Source organism: Bidens hawaiensis, unplaced genomic scaffold, assembly GCF_021521415.1.
Source record: "Bidens hawaiensis isolate Kalapana, Puna unplaced genomic scaffold, B.hawaiensis_p1.1 tig00033480_1, whole genome shotgun sequence".
Classification (NCBI taxonomy): Eukaryota; Viridiplantae; Streptophyta; class Magnoliopsida; order Asterales; family Asteraceae; genus Bidens; species Bidens hawaiensis.
Window position 1 is genome coordinate 79,675 of NW_027495729.1, and position 20,396 is coordinate 100,070.

General features: G+C 32.7%; 1 protein-coding gene and 1 pseudogene across 1 annotated transcript; both read right to left on the reverse strand.

Moving 5' to 3' along the window:
- Positions 1-3,199: 3,199 nt before the first annotated feature.
- Positions 3,200-6,425, reverse strand: LOC143584858 (triacylglycerol lipase OBL1-like; annotated as a pseudogene).
- Positions 6,426-14,237: 7,812 nt separating this feature from the next.
- LOC143584859 (uncharacterized) lies at positions 14,238-14,963 on the reverse strand. The gene has a single exon (XM_077066796.1). It carries the CDS (start codon positions 14,961-14,963, stop codon positions 14,238-14,240), a length of 726 nt encoding a protein of 241 aa, XP_076922911.1.
- Positions 14,964-20,396: the final 5,433 nt, after the last annotated feature.

Genomic DNA, 20,396 nt, shown 5'->3' on the forward strand with positions numbered 1-20,396 from the left:
CTGAAAAAGAATTTGCGCATGTTGTACCATTGGATTTCTCGGGCGGGTTTTTTTGACTCCTACCGTCAGTTGACTGACGGATGCCAAGGGTATTTTGGTAATCATCTCTTAACAATAATAATAATAATAATAATAATAATAATAATAATAATAATCTCTCTTTCATCATCATCTTCCACCTTGTTCTCAATCTCTCCTTCTCTCTGTAGATGCATATATGTGTGACTGTGTTTGTTTGTCAATGCAAATGTTATAAATAATAATGATAATAATAATAACCCCACCCACCTTGCTCTCAGTCTCTCTCTCTTTCTCTCTGTACATACATATATGTGTGACTGTGTGTTTGTTTGTGAATGCAAATGTTATGATGATGATGATGATGATGATGATGATAAGAAAAGATGATTGGAGATGGCGATGATGATATAAATATCTGTCTGATCTTCATATTACAGTTCTAAGCCATCGCGGTGACCGTACCCTGAATTTTTCGTCCCGGACTTTTTAGTCGGCGCCGGAGCCATTAGGTGGGTCGCCGGAACTTCCGTAGGCGGCGGTGGTTGATATGGGGTTTGTTGACTTGGGGTTTCGTGAAAAAATGGGTTGTCAGAAAGTCGGCGGCAGCAGTGTGGTTGAGTTTACCGGAAAAATGGGTGGTGGAGGATTCTCCGGTGGGTGGTGGGTGTGACGGATAGGGTGAGTATGTTGAAGGTGATTAAGAAAGACTACATGATGGTTGTTTGATGATTAATGGTTGTAATCCATGATATTGGAAAACCTGCAACTTTATAGGGTTCTTTAGGTTATTGGATTGTTGATTGAAGACGACGAAGGAGTTCATCAATTTCTGGGTTAAATGATGAAGATGAAGATATAGGGGTAAATGGGTCATTTCAACAATTTTTAACAGGTCAAAGGAAAGTCAACTGACGGTAGCAGTCAAAAAAAGCCTCCCAAGAAATCTAAGGGTACAACATGCGCAAATTCTTTTTTAGTGGTTAATCCATCTCGCGATGATATTTTCCAGGGAGGCAAATTGGAATTTTCTCTAAAAAAATATAATATTCAAAACTACGTCCATCCGGTCATAAAATGAGTGTTGGTAAATCAAAGCGTTGCTAGTCCCAGGCGTTGCGGCGATGAGTTAGTAAAACCCGAGCGCTATAGGTTTCGAGCATTGCGACGATGTGTCGACATGAATTCAGGTTATTTTGGTCACGTTTGTTACAGTGCCCGAAATAAAATAAAAAGGTTGGTAAAACTCAAACTTCAGTAGAACCCGAGCATTTCCGGTCACGAGCGATGCAACAGTGAGTCGACCCCCCGGGTGTTGCGGTAGTGAATCGATTTTTGTTACGTTTGTAACAATACCAGAAAAAAAAAAGTAAAAAAAAATAAGGTGACATTGTCCACTTTTATCTGCCACTTGGACCAATGATTGCCTTGCGTCACCAGAGTTCTCATTTATAATATTTGCTCGGTTTTTATTACCTTTGTTATGATATCGAAAGAAAAAAAACTAAGGAGACATGGCCCACTGTTTATCTACCACTTGGTTGTCTTGCGTCACCAAGGTTCTCATTTATAATATATAACAATATATATAGTAATTAGCTTTAGAGCCCGTGTGAAACATGAGATGGTTAAAAGAAATACATTTAATCTATATATATTAATTATTTAAACTTAAAAAATCATATATTTATCAAATTAATTAGTTTTATAAGTTCAAATTATATTTTCAAATGTAATATTCATACAAATATGAGTACGTGGTGTATTCTAATGCAATTTATTCATAATCACGAAAAAGATGTAATTATTGATTTTATAAGTTTTAATTATATTTTTGTTATAGAATAACGAATTCTAACAAATGAGAATAAGATTTTTCTTTGTGAATGACATAAAAAAGAACATCATATATAAAATTTGTACGAATAAAACACTTTATATTCAAGTTTTTCGAAAGAGATGGATGAAAACTTCATGGATACATGAAGGTTGAATGACTATGTGATAATAAAATTGTTCATTCATAAATCTTTTTTTTTTATCATCTTAAACCTATAAATATTGTTTATTGAATTTTACCACATTCAAATACTACACTAAAAAATATTTATAAATCCCACTCTACTAATAAAAGAAAATGTTAAAGCTTAGGTATCATGCTTATATTCACTTCTGACATAATTTTCCCTCATAATTCTTAATAACATCTCGTTCATTCTAGCTATTCATGGTCCATGGGTCAAAACCATTTTGGCACTTGGTTTATAATTGGGTTATAAACAGATTTTTCTCAAATTTTTAAATTTCAGATTCTAGACGTTTTATTGTTTGTATTATATATTTCATTTTTAATCTTTAATTTTGTTTCTTTATTTCAAATAATGGACCAGATTTATTTTTATTATTTGAAAAATCACATGTAATAAAAGTTCAAAAGCTTGTTAATTTTATAAAAAAAAAGATAGATCTGATTTAATCAAAGATGTAAATATTTTTATTATATTGACATAAATACTCACATATTTTTAATCCCCATAATTTAGATTTTTAATTATTTAATTAAGGATGAATTGATATGTTTTGATTACACTACATAAATATTTTTTTAGAGGGGGGGGGGGGGGGTAATTACTTCGTTCTTTTATAAGAATCACTCTTATATATCAAAATCATCTACATTCGATCTTGGTCATCATCTAGCGCTAATATATGTAAGGTTAATGGAATTTTAAGTGGAAGTAAAATTTGCTGTTTAACAAAAATCTAGAGCTAAAATCGGATTTTAGCTAAAATTCTGATTAAAGACCAAATTGCCCATCACATACAAACAATGTAAATATTTCATGTCTCTGTTTGTTGGTAAAGGTTCTTGCCATTTGGGGAGAATGTCATAGTTCAAATTTTGGTATTGGGCTAGATCATTCTTTTGATGTAGTTTAATATTAAGAATTAGATGAGTGTAGTGTGTACGCATGATAAATATATTAATTTCATGGATAAATTACTTGACATAAGAAACTTGCATCGATGCATAACATAGCATAAATAACTTAAATCAAGTGTATCTTTGTAGTATACAGATGATATGGTAGTAATTAGGCCGAGTAGAACCATTTATTTCAACACCATTTATCAGTAATTCTATTCCAATAAGACGTTGTCTTTGTTTGGATTAATAATCTTATTGAAACGTATTAAAAGTGTCAGGAGAGCCCGGCCTAGTGAGATTAACATAATCTTGAGGACAATGAGCCGATACACCAGGAAGTATTAGTCCAAATAATCGAACCCCCAAAAGAAGTCTCCCTTTTTTGTACTTCCTCCCGAAAGCATATGTCATTGCACCACTTCTTACCAATTCGAAAAGGGCATTCAAGTACATCAGCCCGATCAATACAGGCCGGTATACCGGCCGGAAGTAATTCTTGTTCGGCACTTCCTTCATCACCTTCAAAACACCATTCCAAACTAGGTTAAAGTTTATTGTAATTATCTTTCACATACTAAAATTATATTATCTATGATTTGATGTTGTCTCTTTGTAATTGTTATCATTTTATTTTCTATATAACTAATTTACAATATATAATATCTTACATGGTCATTTGTACAGAAACAAACCCTTGTAACGAAGTGAAACGTTAGGGTTTACATCAAGAATTTTGTAGGATTGGTAGGCTTTTAGGATTCATCAAAGTATTTCTAGGCGTTTTTGGAAGTTTTTGTAGTTCTTAACAATCCCTACCCTTGTAATTAGCGAGCCCAACATGTTCGACTAGGTGGCAAGTATACTCCATAGAGTTTGATGAAAAACTTTAAACCAAGGATTAAGTTTGGTTGAAAACTCTATGGAGTTCCTTTGTCACTGAAGCTAATATGCTGAGTTAGTTTGTCACACCATCGAACTTAAAAAATATTGTCAAAACTTGCAATAGTTTGCTTGTAGTGGTAACGAACTATCTATAAAAAAACACCTAAAGATAAACTGATTTCTAAATCACGTGCTAAAAAATAGATTAATTACCTGCCCTTTGTAGAAGCTGTTGAAGTAGTAACAATAGCCAAAGTGTTTGAACATAAAATCAGAATCATCAAATGGTGTTCTCGGCACAATGTCATTCGAGTAAATGAACCGAAAGTATCGCTCTACACCCAACAGAGATTCCATGGATTTACAGAACTCACCATCTCCAACCCTCGGTTGTCCAAATGTATACACACCTGCAAGTCTCTCCAGCAACTCGTACTCTTTATGGAACCTTAATATCACGGGAAACAAGACCGCAAGAGCACCACCTAAACTATGGCCTGTTACAATAAACGGGTGTTTTTGTTTTCGTCTAGTTTTTCTCTAAGAACTTGCCTGATTTTGTAATAAGCAAAAATTATATCATCATATTCTTCATGTTCTTCAAGTTCTTTAGGCCATGAGACGTTTTTTTGTAAGCCTAACGCTTTCATGAAGCCCATGTGGACTTTACCTATGCCATGAAGAAGGAACCATGAGAAATCAAGATCCGTGCACCAATCGTCTGCGCTAAAGGGAGATGTTCCACGAAATGAGACGCCGATTAAATCATGATCTCCAGTTTTATCAATAAATATAAACGCTTGCGTGGGGTGTTCCTTTGTGGTCGCTGAATTTGTGTCAAATGCTACAAAGTATGTTGTGGAATCAAAAAGTGTAGATGCTTAATACAAGTGAACTAATAACATTATAGGGGTTGGTTGTTTCTTACCATCCGAACAATTGTAAAATCCTACAAACTCCATCTGCACACAGAATGTTTATTAATATAGTTGTATGTAAGTGTCTAGAAGAAAGATAAAAGAGAAAATAATCAACACAACCATTTTAAGGCATGAGTTTACTAAACTCGTCTCTTTTAAAAGGCTCGTGATATATGGACATTAGACTGTACTATCACACAACAGTGGGCAGCTACATGACTTGTGCCTATACGAGTCATATAGTAGCATGTCTATACGACTCCTATGTCTTGTAATTTATATAATAAAAAAATCAACTTTTATATATTTTTTTGTAACAATTGAGAGAATACAAGCAACTAATTTTTTTTATACTTGGTTTTTATATACGACTAGTAGGTACTGGTGTAAGTAGAGTTGGCAAAAAATAATCCATATGGGTCAATATGAATAGTTTTTAAAATTGAAATAGATCAGGATGTATTAAAACATTTTTTAAGGATGCCAAGAGGAGTTGGGAAAATGATACTGACTTTTGTTTATGGGTTAAATTGAGTTTGTTTATAGATTAGAATGGACTAAAACAAGGCATATCCTATTTTCTTTCAAAACAAAATTCGCAATCATAATTTATCTAAACCAAACATAAACAAAGAGAAGAAAAAGTAAAACAGCAAAAAATTTTCCCTCGTCGTACTCGTTCATAAAGAAAAAAAACTTAGCTCATGTTCGAAAGAGGACAACGGGGGTAACATTTTTGTTGTTTTGCTTTTATCGTTTTTGATTTATATTGTGAGTTATAATTATTTTTGATTTTTTTTTAAAGGGTATTCGAAACCCTTTTTATTTTTACATTTACTTGAGTCAAGATGTGTTAACTTAATTCCAAGATGTGTTAACTTAATTCATCTTGACCTTTATTTTTCCTAACTTATTTTTAAAAACTCATCTTGACCCACACCTATTCTGACCTAAACTCAATTCAAAGGTATGGATTTGACAATTTGGTACACGAGACATGATCACTTTCGCTAGGATTAAAATTTACTAAAAAATTTTATGCGTAAAGGCCATTTTATCAAATTTATCAGTTGACTTATAAATATTAGTATTATATGGAATTAAACTTATAATTGATAGAACCTTCCAATGATCCTCGACTTTTCTTTACACGAGCTTCGTTCTCGTATGCAGTTTTAGCAGCCATGATTGCAAGCGCGCTAATGTAACGTGGATCTTCATGATGGATTTCATCATCCAACTCCACTCTTGTGTCTGTTAAGCCGATCACAGACAAGAAAATTGGTGATTCTCGACATAGTTCCACGTTCTTCCCTGGAAAATTTTACTCATTTAAAAAATATTTCAGTGAAAGAATAACGAAGTTTTAAAAAGAAACCTTGTATTGTATTCATGACGAGCATGTAGAAGCTACCATAGTGCGACCATAGATTCAGGAAAGACTCGATGAAACGCCCCAAACATTACAACGGTCTGGAAATTAACTTGAGACCCCTAATGAAGACAATGGAGATGAAGATCAATAATCTATGAGTGAATGTTCCACGTAAGCTCTCATCATCATGGGAGTTTATGAATCTTCTTGCCCCGATTTTTTCGTCAAGTAGAAGAAGACATAATTCCCAAACTCCCACCTCGTTGAGATCCCACCGCATATATTCATCACCCATGTTGATTTAATTTGTTTCTCTAAAGAAAAACTTGTTCTAAGATGTAGACGAGTATGATTGCGTAGCATTTTATAAATGGTATGAGAGAATGAATAAAGATTAGCTTACTCGTTGGATAAATATTCTCTGCAAAAGATGAACATGCTTCCTAAAGTTTAATTGGGCAGATTTCCATATTATTTTATGATTATCTCTTCACGAATGGTACGTTACCATATCCTTAGGACTTTTCCATGTTTAGGCTGATTAGCTCATTAAGGTTTTGTTATTTATTCCTTTGCTTTCTGATGTAATTCTCAAGTTAAAAACACAATAAGAATTCTCCTGATTACCATTAAACTTTTGAATGTTTGTGGGTTCTATGAATTGTTAACTAATTAATCGATAAACATAAAACTATTAAGTAATCAAATATATGGGCCAATGAGGTTGGTAGGCAACTAACAAAAACAAAATCTTTAAAACATTAAGGGGTTATGAGTTCTTCGGTTCAAGTTCACTAAATTACATAAATTCATCGTTAAGAAAAATAAAATATGAATTTCAAGATGCATAAGGTTCATTGGTCGACAGTGATCGACTTCAACTTTCCAACTATGGAAGTTATAGCCACGTTACTTGGAATAGTATTTTTCCCAAAAAGATATGGCATGTATAATGTTTAAACTTCTTTCATGCGCCAAACACTTTTTTAGTATTAAAAGTCGATCAAAAAACATGGTTGTAAAAATTTGCATACTAGTATATGACAATGTATATTTTTCCCACGTTTTGGACATAGTTAATTATATGTAATCTCGGTTAATGTAGATGCTAACTATTTTGTTTGTGTTGTACATTGTGAGATCTTCGCAACAAATCAAATTGGTCCAAGACGAAGCTAAGATGAATGAAGTACTGATGCTTAATATTAGGTATTTAATAGTTAACAAAATAAAGTGGAAGACTTGTGATCTTGTGTTACATTGATGAGAGACAAAACCTATAAGGGTTGTTAAGGAGATACAATACTCCTTACTTGATGTTCCCTTTAAAGGAATATGATGTGCGACATGATATATATATATATATATATATATATATATATATATATATATATATATATAGGGTAAGGATCCTAAGAGAACTCTTTGCAAATTGAGAACTTTGAGAACCATTTTGAACCACTAAAAACACATTTGAAAAAAATATTCAAAAAAATCATAAAACAAAAAATAACAAAAATTTTTAAAAAGTAAAAAAACCAAAATTCTTATATTTCATTCCGGTTTCAATAAAAAATTAAAAAAAAAACGTCGTATTATACACATATGTATAATTTTATTGAATCTTTAATTACGTAATATACGCATATGTAAAGTGTCATTTATCTCAAATTATACACTTGTGTATACAAAAATCATGTAAATGTACATATATGTATATATTATACATATGTGTATATAATTTGGCTAAACCGAGTTTTTTTTTATGAAATCGGGATGTTAAAATAAGAATTTTGGTTTTTTTACTTTTATCATTTTTGTGTTTTTTTTATTTTATGATTTTTTTAATGTTTGGGTTTTTTGTGGTCCAAAATGGTTCTCATGGTTCTCAATTTCAATAAGTTCTCTCATGATCCTGATCATATATATATATATATATGTATGTATGTATGTATATATATATATATATATATATATATATATATATATATATATATATATATTTATATGTAAGGTAGGGTTAATGTAAAAAACAATATTTTTGTGAGAATAATAAGAATAGATCTAGGCCCTTGGATCCATAATCTAGTGGTTGAGATTGGTAGTTTCTAAATAATTGTATTGTTTCATATTTGCATTGTATAGTGTCATATTTAGGTGGTTTGTTTTCTTTTAAAGCTATTCTCACAAAACATTTGTTTTTTATTTGAACTCTTTTCTTTATATGTATATTTATATATATATATATATATATATATATATATATATATGTATATGTATATGTATATAGGGAGAGGATCTTGAGAGAACTCCATTTTATGCAGAGAAATAGAGAACTAATAATGAAATATTTTTAATTTAATTATAAAAACTATTTTTAAAATTTTTTTTCTTTCATCCTTCTTATATGTTGTTATTCTTCACCACAAAAAAATATAAAAATAAAAAATAAAAAAAATTAACGAGTAATGCATATATGCAATACACCGACTTTTTTTATAATGCATATGTGCAATAGTGTGCATTTTAATATTTGAAATAGTGTTGAATAGCATATATATAGTTGTTTGTACTGTATATTTTCAATAGTGTTATATTATATACAAAAATTTAAAAAAAAATCGATATAGTGCATATGTGCATTAGTGTTGTATTACATATATGCGATAATGTGTTTTGCATACAATTATTAGTGTCGTATTTGTATATATTTAATAGTGTGTATTGGATAATGCAATTGTGTTGAATAATATGCAATAAAACACTATTGTATATATGAAATTGGCATTAGTGCACATATGCACTACAGTACTACACCGACAATGTTTTTTTTTTTTTAGTATCAATATCATCTTATTAGAAGGAGGAAAGAAAAAAAATCACAAAATATTTTTTTTAAAAATAGTTAAAAATAATTCTTTAGTAGTTCTTTAATTCTCTCTTTAAAAGGAGTTCTCTCTAGATTTCACCCCTATGTATATATATATATGTGTGTGTGTGTATATATATATATATGTATATGTATATATATGTATATGTATATGTATATATATATGTATATATATATGTTAGTGCACGAAATTGTTGTCCGTAGCATTCGAATAATTTATACATAGTCTAGATTGTTTATTTATTGTAAAATGGTCATTCGCTATGGATTGTATAGCGAATGGGTCCATTTGTTAGTGATCTAGGCTAGTTCGTTAAGTTTATAAGTCCATTCGATATGTAATATAACGAATGGAGGCTGGGTCGTTAAGTTATCATCATTCGTTATGAAATCATAGCGAATGGAGTCTAATTCGTTTATGAAGATATAACGAATTAGAAAAAATTAACGAATTGATGTTTTGGCCTATAAATAGGCATATTCATGCTCATTTGTAGGTGTACATATTTAGAGAGAGATCTAGATCTAAGTTAATGCTCTCCATAAGTTATTTCCATCCACCATAATGTATTCATCACATATTTATCAATAAAGTAATAATTTAACGTTTAGATCTTGTATATAATCGATGTATCGTATTAGCGGCTAGATCCGTAACGGGTTTTATCAATATATATATATATATATATATATATATATATATATATATATATATATATTGATAAAACCCGTTACGGATCTAGCCGCTAATACGATACATCGATTATATACAAGATCTAAACGTTAAATTATTATATATATATATATATATATATATAGAGAGAGAGAGAGAGGATGGTTCAAGAAAGAAATGAAATTACTGCGAAAAATGAATATGGGCCATTAGTTTTATTTTAGGTTTTAAAAGCTTCAAAATTAATTAAGAAACTATAAATGTATCTCTCTCTTTAATTAATATATCTATTAAATTAATATAACTAATCAAAATACTATAATTGAAAAATATTAAGAATTAATTTATTTTCTATCCAAATTTTTATCCTACACGGGTACAATTTATTCATACGTTAAAACTTCTTTCTATCCAAATTTCTTCCAACTCAATATATAAATATCCATCAACACGTAGTTACAATGTGATAAATGATATAAAAACTATTTTGCATGTGTTAGCATTAAATATCAACAAAAAAATACAACATACACAAAAATATATAGCCTACACTTGTTCTGAGAATAAGAAAACATATAACATACACACAAAATTCATCATCAATAAAATACACACGCACACGAAAACATATAACCTACACATGAAAACTTTATCCTACACAAATACAATTTGTTCATATATTAAAAAAAATTCTATTTAAAACCAATTTCTTCCAACTCAACTTATCAAATGTGAAATACAACCTACTCAATAACATATAACCCACACGTGTTCTAAGCATAAGAAAACATAACCTACACAGGAAAAACATATAATCTACACACGTGTAGGATATGTGTATATTTGTGTAGTTTATATAATTTTTGATGTCGAATTTAATATGTTAGTTATATGCTTTTTTTGTATATTGTACGTTTTTATTGCTCAAAACAAGTGTAGGTTATATAATTTTATGTAAGGTTGTATATTTATTGTTTATATTTAATGGACACATTTGTATGACATTTTTTTATTATTTATAAAAACTAAATTAGTGTTTTATCTTTTAAATTATTTTAGTTAAATTATGTTGATATATTAGTTATAGAGAGATTTATTATGGTTATATTAGTTGTATTAATTGGAGAGAGAGTGTGCATTTATTATTGCATTTATATATTTTTCATTTATGTTTAAACTTTTAAAACCTAAAATAAAACTAGTGGCTCATATTCGTTTCTCGCATTTCTCGCAGTAATTTTATTTCTTTCTTGAACTTAAACCTATATATATATATACATTTGTTGGAGCAGATTGATATCAAGATTAACAATAATATGATAGAGTTTGTCGAATGATTTCTGGATACTTTATTGAATAAGAAGATGGCCTTTATATAGGCAAATTATAACGTAAACAAATAGACTTAATCAACAGAGAACAAACAAAACCTATTAACTAGGAACAAACTTAAACATGCAGAATAATAAAAACAAGACCCAGCAAAAGACCAGGCCCTTATTGACTTTCTGACTCAGCTCCAACAACCACAATTCCAACGGTAGTTTTTTCAATTTTATCCTAAGTTTGAATTAACTCCAACATCCTCCCATAATTCAAACTTTCTCACACCCAATCTTTCACTCAAAAAACAAAATTGTTCTGTTCCAAGCGCTTTAGTTAGAACATCAGCAAACTGTTCTTGAGTGCAACAAGATATTAGATCAACTTCGTTTGCTTCTACCAAACTTTTGATGTAGTGATACTTGATGTCAATGTGTTTACTTATTTTGTGAAGAGCAGCATTTTTTGACAAAAATATTGCCGATGCATTCTCACAGTAAATATGTGTTGCTTCTTCTTGAACCTGACCCAACCCCTTTAATAACTTTCTTAACCACATTGCTTGGCATGCTGCTCCATTAGCTGCTACAAACTCAGCCTCAGTTGATGAAAGTGCAACAATTGGTTGTTTTCTTGAGCACCATGAAACCGCACCTGCTCCAATTGAGAAAACATATGCTGAAATACTCTTTCTATCATCAATGGAACTAGCCCAATCACTATCCGTATAGCCTTCTAGATATATCTTTCTTCCCCGTTCATACCATAAGCCATAATCTACTGTTCCTGCGACATACCTCAATATCCTCTTTGCTGCCCCATAATGACATGCTGCTGGTTTATGCATGTATCGTGAAATAACACCAACTGAGAAGACCAATTCAGGTCGTTTATGAGTTAAATACAACAGCCCTCCTACTAAACTTCTGAATATTCGTTCATCAACTTGATTACTTGTGTCATCAACATGAAGCTTCTCACCACAATTCATAGGAGTAACTGCAGTTGTGCATTTTTCCATCCCAAACCTTTTTAACACATTAGTTGCATACTTCTTTTGAGAGACAAAAATACCATCATCCTTTTGAGTTACTTCCAAACCTAGGAAGTAAGTTAACATGCCAAGATCAGACATCTCGAATTCTCCAACCATTTTAGCTTTAAACTCGAATAACAATTCTTTTGAGTAGCTAGTGTATATTATATCATCCACATATAAACATACTAAGATCAGATTAGTGGCACTAACCTTTTTAATGTACACAGTTGGTTCACTCTTGAGTCGAATGTATGAGTGGTGTTGAAAATACGTATCAATGCGTTCATACCAAGCCCTTGGAGTTTGTTTTAACCCATACAAGGCCTTATGTAACCTATACACCTTGTGTTCTTCCCCTTGAATTTCAAACCCAGGGGGTTGAACTACATAAACTTCTTCCTTGAGAGGCCCGTATAGAAAGGCCGACTTCACATCAAATTGATAAATATCCCAGCCTTGTTGAGCAACCAAGGATATTATCACTCGAATAGTTTCAAACCTCGCCACAGGAGAGAACGTCTCCTCATAGTCCACACCATACTCTTGGGCATACCCTTTCACAACAAGACGTGCCTTGTACTTCTGAATTTCACCATTGGCTGTGAGCTTGAACTTATACACCAATTTTAGACCTATGGCCCGTTTACCATCAGGTAACTCGGTTATTGACCAAGTATTATGTTTTTTCAAGGGCCTTTAGCTCAGTTTCCATTGCTTCTACCCATTTCTTTTGAACCACAGCTTTATCGAAAGAGCATGGTTCCATATAAGAAAGAGCCAACTGACATGCTTCATAATCTTCCATAGGAATAGTACACTCATAAATATCTGATAACTGACGTACCTTGGGTGTTTTACTTTCTGGAGTATCACTCGAAACAGAACCCGTATTAGCACGAATAGGGTTTTTCACTCTTTCTTCATTACTCGAACTTGGCTGTTCATTGTCTCCTTGACTTTGCTGCCCATCATTATGCCCATTAACTGACCCATTTGTACTTGGGCAGTAGCCGCTTGCACTGCCAATTTTACCTACAAATTCAGTAGGTAATTTGTGTCTCCCTTCACCTTTTGAACTCCATTTTGTTAGCTCGTCAAATGTTACATCTCTGCTGATAATAACACTTCTAGTTTATGGATTATACAATCTATACGCTTTAGAATTAACCGAGTAACCAATAAATATGCATTTATTTGTTTTAGAATCAAACTTCTTACGGTTTTGCTTAAGGTTTAACCCATAATCAACACATCCAAAAACTTTAAGATGATGAACAGAAAGTTTACGATTGTACCATACTTCATATGGTGTTCCTTCGTTAATTGCACGAGTAGGTGACATGTGGATATAAATTGCAATGGCTACGGCTTCTCCCCAGAATACCTTACTCAATTTCTTCTCATGTAACATGCTCGTTGCCATCTCAACGATGGTTCGGTTCTTTCTTTTAGATACTCCGTTCTGCTGAGGAGTGTATGGTGCTGTCAAATCCCTTCGTATTCCTTCTTCTTCACAAAAACTCATGAAGTCTTTTGAATGAATTCTCCCCCTCGATCCGACCTTAAGGCCTTGATCTTTAATCTGGTTTCTTTCTCGACTTTGGCTTTAAATAACTTAAACTTATTAAATACTTCAGACTTATCATGCAAGAAATACACCCACGTCATACGACTTATATAATCAGTAAACAAGAGAAACAACTTGTTACCTACTAATGATTCAACGGGCATCAGTCCACATACATCCGCAAGGACTAGGTCCAAGATTTGAGCAGTTCGAGAACCTTGCTGGGGAAATTCTTCTCGAGCCTGTTTTCCCTCAACACATCCTTCACAAACATTAAAACTCTTCACTTTTGGTAACCCGTACACCAAATTCTTGGTACTAAGACTTTGTAGGCTTCTTTCATTCAAATGGCCATACCGTAAATGCCATATATTTGTTTCATCACCAACGGCAGCAAGCCCCACAGTATTAGTATGTGCCACATTTAATGGAAATGTTTTTTTACCAGACATAGGGACAGTGCATACAATCTTCCCGGTCTTCTTATTTGTTATAGTCATTAATTGACCGAATAACAACTTGTGACCAACAGTCATTAATTGATCGACGCTCAACAAATTGAAATCAAGCTCGGGTGCATACTGAACATCACTAATAGCATTGTGTTTCCCAGCCATAACTTCAAGTTTCACCATTCCCTTTCCTTCTACTTGGATCCTTTTTTTGTTTCCCATACGTACTTTTTACCTTCTTTGAATGATCAATGTGATCAAATAAGGCTTTCTGCCCAGTCATGTAGTTAGAACAACCACTATCCAAGAACCAAATGTCCTTGGTGTTGCTGGTATTATTGTTTGCCATGTGGACAGTAGCGTTTTCATTTTTCTTGTCATCACATGCAAGTGCAAAATGCACATGCTCTTCCTCATCCTCATCACTTTCTCCTTCTTGAGCCGCACCCGCATGAGGTTCACTCCAGCAATCACGACTTAGGTGCCCCATTCGATGACAATTGTAGCATTCGACAGTGCTTTTTCCTCGTCCGAAACCTCTACCACGACTTCCGCCTCGACTCCTAAAAGGTGATCGACCTCTTCTTCGTGCAAACAATCTAGTACTATCCTCTTCCTTTGCTTGCAACACATGTTCTTCAACGGGAGTCTGGACACCTCGGTTAACCCGAGTTTCATGAGCCTGTAATGACCCCATAAGCTGATCATATGAAAGCCTACTTAGGTCCTTGGATTCTTCAATCGCAGCAACAACATGATCCCATCTAGCCGGCAAACTTCGAGGAACCTTCTCAACAACCGTCTGATCTGTCACCGCTTCTCCATAAGCTCGTTTATGATTTACTATCTTCATAACTTTTGACAAAAAACCTGCTACAGGCTCTCCTTCCTCCATCTGAATGGTTTCAAACTCCCGTCAGAGTCTTTGCAATTTAACTATTTGAACCTTAGAATCACCTTGGTACTCGTTTTGCAAGAGTATCCAAGCTTGCTTGGACTATGTAGCTCCTGCAATTCGAGAGAAGATATCATCATGCACAACGGACTGGATCAAGGACAACGCCTTTGCATCCTTCTTTTTGTTATCTCTGAGCCTTACTCGATCTCCATCTGCATCATTATAGCCCATCCCCACATAATCCCAAAGATCTTGAGATATGAGGATCATCCTCATACGAATCTTCCAAAATTCATAGCCTTCTCCTTCGAAAATTGGAAGAGGCGTAGAGTGAATACCACCAGTATTAGAGGCCATTAGTCAGAGTAGTAGTAGCAACAACAACAATTAGGGTTTTTGATAGAAATCGACAGTTAAGGAAGAGGAATTACGAATCTGTGTGTTTACAGAACCTGGTTGCTCTGATACCAATCTGTTGGAGCAGATTGATATCAAGATTAACAATAATATGATAGAGTTTGCCGAATGATTTCTGGATACTTTATTGAATAAGAAGGTGGCCTTTATATAGGCAAATTACAACGTAAACAAATAGCCTTATCCAACAAAGAACAAACAAAACCTATTAACTAGGAACAAACTTAAACGTGCAGAATAATAATAATATAAAAACAAGACTCAGCAAAAGACCAGGCCCTTATTGACTTTCTGACTCAGCTCCAACAACCACAATTCCAACGGTAGTTTTTTCAATTTTATCCTTAGTTTGAATTAACTCCAACAATATTAAATACTAATTCTCGCAATTCAACACTAAGTCCTAAATTTGTAAAACCAAACAATCTTAACTAAACTTTTCACAAAAGGCAATTGTACCGATCGCGTAGCAGCATAGTCTAATGGAAGTCCGGATGTCGAACACAAAGACACATGAGAACGGCTCAAATAATTAACCATAATTTAAGTCCTGCCTAAATAATATATTTATGCATCTTAATTATTTAAAACTAACCTAACTAAATTAAATTAACTTACGGTGAAATTTAACAGAACTAACGATAATAAGAAAACGAATCACCTAGGTAGGATGACTTAACAGTCAGAAGATGACACGGGTGCTAACATGTGGTTGAAACCAAGGTTCTAAAGATGGGCTAACATAGGTGAGGTCAAGGCAACTGGGTCCCTACGGTTAGTTTTACCAGAAAACCCTAACAACGTCTAGATAGCTTTTAACTCATGATTGTTTATCTACGTACCCTAATAGCTTATCACTTGGTCCGTGTCTAAGTTACAGATCTCACTAATGCTTGAGCTTTACAAACTTAGGAGAAAAAGGGTAATTCATTACTAAAGAAAAAACACTCAATTTACAAACTTAACCTAGCCAACAATGGGAAAACCCGCACTTGGTCTCGCAACGACTAACCCGATCAACTAACTAGCAAGATAAGCCGAAACCTAAGGTTTTGGTCCAACTCAAAGGTGGTGAACCTACTGGTTTTAATTATCTAAGAAACACAACCCTAATGGTATGCCTACCACAATCAATCAACACACAAAGTATTAACCAAAACATGCAATTAACGCCTACACGAAACTAATTCATGTGATAATCAACCACATGGGGCACATGCAACTTAAGATACATCTATGGTAGCATGTATACACGGAATAACATCAAAAAATATGAACTTTACAATATGAAAACAATCAACCACTTGTTAAGCACCCTAAACTTGTTAATTTGAACCATTAAACATCAAACCTAGTTGATTCAAACAAGTCTAGCCAACCATAACGAACGAACACCATATAATAATCATAATTAAGCTCAAAGTATCCATTACAAACTGATTGGAATTTGTTTCAAGGTATAAACCTCAAAAACGAACACACAAACGTTAAAATAAGCAAAACCAACAACTGGTTGATGAAACTCCGACCAGACAGCTCCTCCTTCTTGGTATTTCGTCAGGAACAGGTCTTTCGCGGCTAGGGAGGTCTATCCTTCCTTCATAGGGTTTATTATATATATATATATATATATATATATATATATATATGGTATAAACTTGATAGACATGCTAAAACAACCCAAATCTGGTCTAACCAGCCCACTACAGGACAAAATAGGCGGTCTGCATGAAATCAGGTGAGATGGGACACCCCTAGGGCGCCGCGCCACGTGGTCACCAAGGCTAACCTGGTCGAACGACGTGGGGAACACCCACATATTCGTTTTTCGACTTCTGACTCGTTTAAACTTCGTATGTGCATACCGGCTTCATCTGATCTCCGTTTTAGCTGATTTTTTCTTCATTTAACTCGTTTTATCGCTCCCTTCAACCATGATCGTACATAAAACATAAATATGTTAACACATGCATACACAACTTGATACTCGTTAACGTCTAAGCATAAAACAAGCATGAAATGGGGATAATTTTCTATATATTTTGCTTCACATCAGAATCACATGTAAATTAAACCTTGAAGGCTCACGACATTGGCTATGAGCATAATATGACACTTTGATTGCACACTTTACACGTTTGGCAGTGCAGTTTCTGCGGATGCGAAGCATTGTGCGTGTTTTGCGCCTACATGGCGGGTCTGGATAACTACTTATGAAACAATGTATCACTACAAGAAAACTTGGCTTTTGCAACCACCGTTTCGGTTGCAAATCTGTCGCAAATGCCCTTTTGCGACTGAATTGCAAACGATTTCGACGGTCGGTTATACCCTGTTCGATAAATATTTTGCGACCGAAAATTTTGTTGCGACCGATTTTGCAACTAGAGTTTCAGTTGAAAAAATAACGACCGAATTTGTGACCACTTTTTTGTTGCTACCAACTTTGTGACCGAATCTTTAGTGACCAAGATTGTGACCGCAATTTTTCACGATTTGTTTTGTGACTGAAAATTTTACTTCTCAATTCTCATTTTTCCTTTTCCCATTTTTTTAGTTTCTAGTTTCATTTTGAATCCTCATGTTAAACATGAATTCTCAACCCCCTTTTATGCTTTATTTACTTTCTTGTATTTTTTTTTCAAATTAGTTGTAACATTTTACTACCAATATTATGATATGCTCCCTTATTTTCTTTTATATATTGTAATTCAAATTAATATAACATGTTTTATTATTACTCTATGAACAGTTTTTTATAAAGTTAACACTATACTTATTTGTCATATTATATTTGAATATGGTTGAAAGACAAAGGAACACAAAAATAAAAAAGTGTGAGAAAGAATCTAGTCTATTAAACTTATATATGAATGGTTGTGATTAATTTAAGAGGGAAAAATGATGATAATGGAATAAACCAATTTGTTGACTTTCGCTCTCCACATAAAAAAATGATCATACGACAACTAAAAAAAACAATCACAATAATAACAAACATATTTTTTTATCTTTAATATGAGTATCATATTGTTATATATTTTTTTAAACTGTGGGTTTTTAAACATTGTGTTATTGGTTGGCCATTGTATTTTCAATTGGGTTTTCTATGCATTGTGTTATAGGTTCTCGTGATTGTGTTTTTCAATTAATACTCATTTTTAAGATAAAAATTAGAGTAAAAATTACGTCTTTTGTCTTTTTGTTCGTCGTTGTGTCTTTCTGCTCATAATTTATTGTTCGTCATTGTGTCTTTTTACTCATCATTGTATTTTAGCCATTTTGGATTACATTCATAATCTTTTGTTTGGAATTGACATTTGATCGATGTCGAAAGGTCAATCAAAAACATTTATAAAAATACCTTTACTAACAAGGGAAAGTAAGGTGTCGAATCCATAGGGAATCGGTGGAAAGTGCTAATCAAGTTTAATGCTTTTTAATTAATTATTCTAGGTTGGAGAAACTATGTCAAGCAGTTTAAATAATGATATGGTTGTAAACAATTTAGAAAAAGTCACCAAACTCCAGGTTTCAGGTTGTGAAGCAGACTAGACTAACTGATTAAACCTATTTGAAAACTTCGTTTGATTACACTTATAATCAAAGAGCTTAATATGATGACCACAAATTAATAAACTGATAAAATCACAAAACTTTCATTACGAAAAACTGTTGAATGCATAAACAAACATAGAATATTAATTACCAAATGTTAATTAACTCTAGTTCCAATGTAAAGATTCAAAATACCAAAAGTCTTGCTTATAAACACAACCCTACTCCCAAAGATGGTCACGAACAGTTTAGCCTTGCATCTTGATCTTGAATAGCTTCACTGATTGTTGCAAGAATGATATTATGGATGATTATGATGATTGAAAGGTGTTATGATGATGGAGAATGGCCCTAAAATCGTACTTCGTGGCTAGGGTATGAAGGATTATCAACTTAAAGTTTAATCAGACTTAAATATGGAGGAAAATAAACCCAAAACACACTTCCCGTCATACCTGCCGTAGCCTCTGCCTTACGGCTAATATTATATCATTTTCATACTCTTCTCATCTAGAAACCTAAAATCGTTATATTATGGGATTCGTAACTCATTTTCTAGCCACGGATATGCCCATTTTATATTAGATGCACACGAATCACTTCTGAACACCCTCAATTGCTTCCTTTTTTCCCATAACTCAATGCCTTGCCATCCTAAGTGTTCAAAATTAGTTCCTTTAAGCTCCGAGCAATTGTATTTTACGTTTTTTGTCATTGTGTAATATACATTCAAAATTGTGTTTTGTAATTTGTATTTTTCATTGTGTTTTACGTTTTAGGTCATTGTGTAATATGCATTCACAATTGTGTTTTACGTTTAAAGCTATTATATTATATGTATTCATCATTATTTTTTATGTATTAGATAACTTGGTATTTTATCATTATATATATTTATTTGTTAGGATTACACTCCGATGTATTAGTATTTAAAAGTAACACAATGATAAGTAAAAAGATACAATATGAAAAAAAGACATAATGACATGTAGAAAAACAAAATGTTGTAATTTTTATATAACAAAGTAATACTCATATTAGAGATAAAAAAACGCTCATTATTATGGTGAATTTTGTTTTTAAAAAGAATGTCGTATAAAAATTTAAGAATGTTTTAAACTAATGAAAAAACTAACATGTGTAATTACTTTTATGTTATTTCTCTTTTGATATCCACTTAACACATGCCAATCAATTATTAATTATGACCTATTATACTTAGACCATCAGGGGCACCCCCCGGTCATTTAGGGTGAAAGTTGTGAACCGGCGTTTTGTAGAAAACGTTGGTGTGGCTCGAGTTTTAATGGAAGTTATCGTTATACAATGGTCAAATTAAAAAAAGTACATTTTTTTATTAATATAAATACTATCACCATCTTCACAATCTTCACTAATTTCTCTTCAACCTTCATTTTTTACCCACAGATATGAATCCGTTAAACAATCATGTAG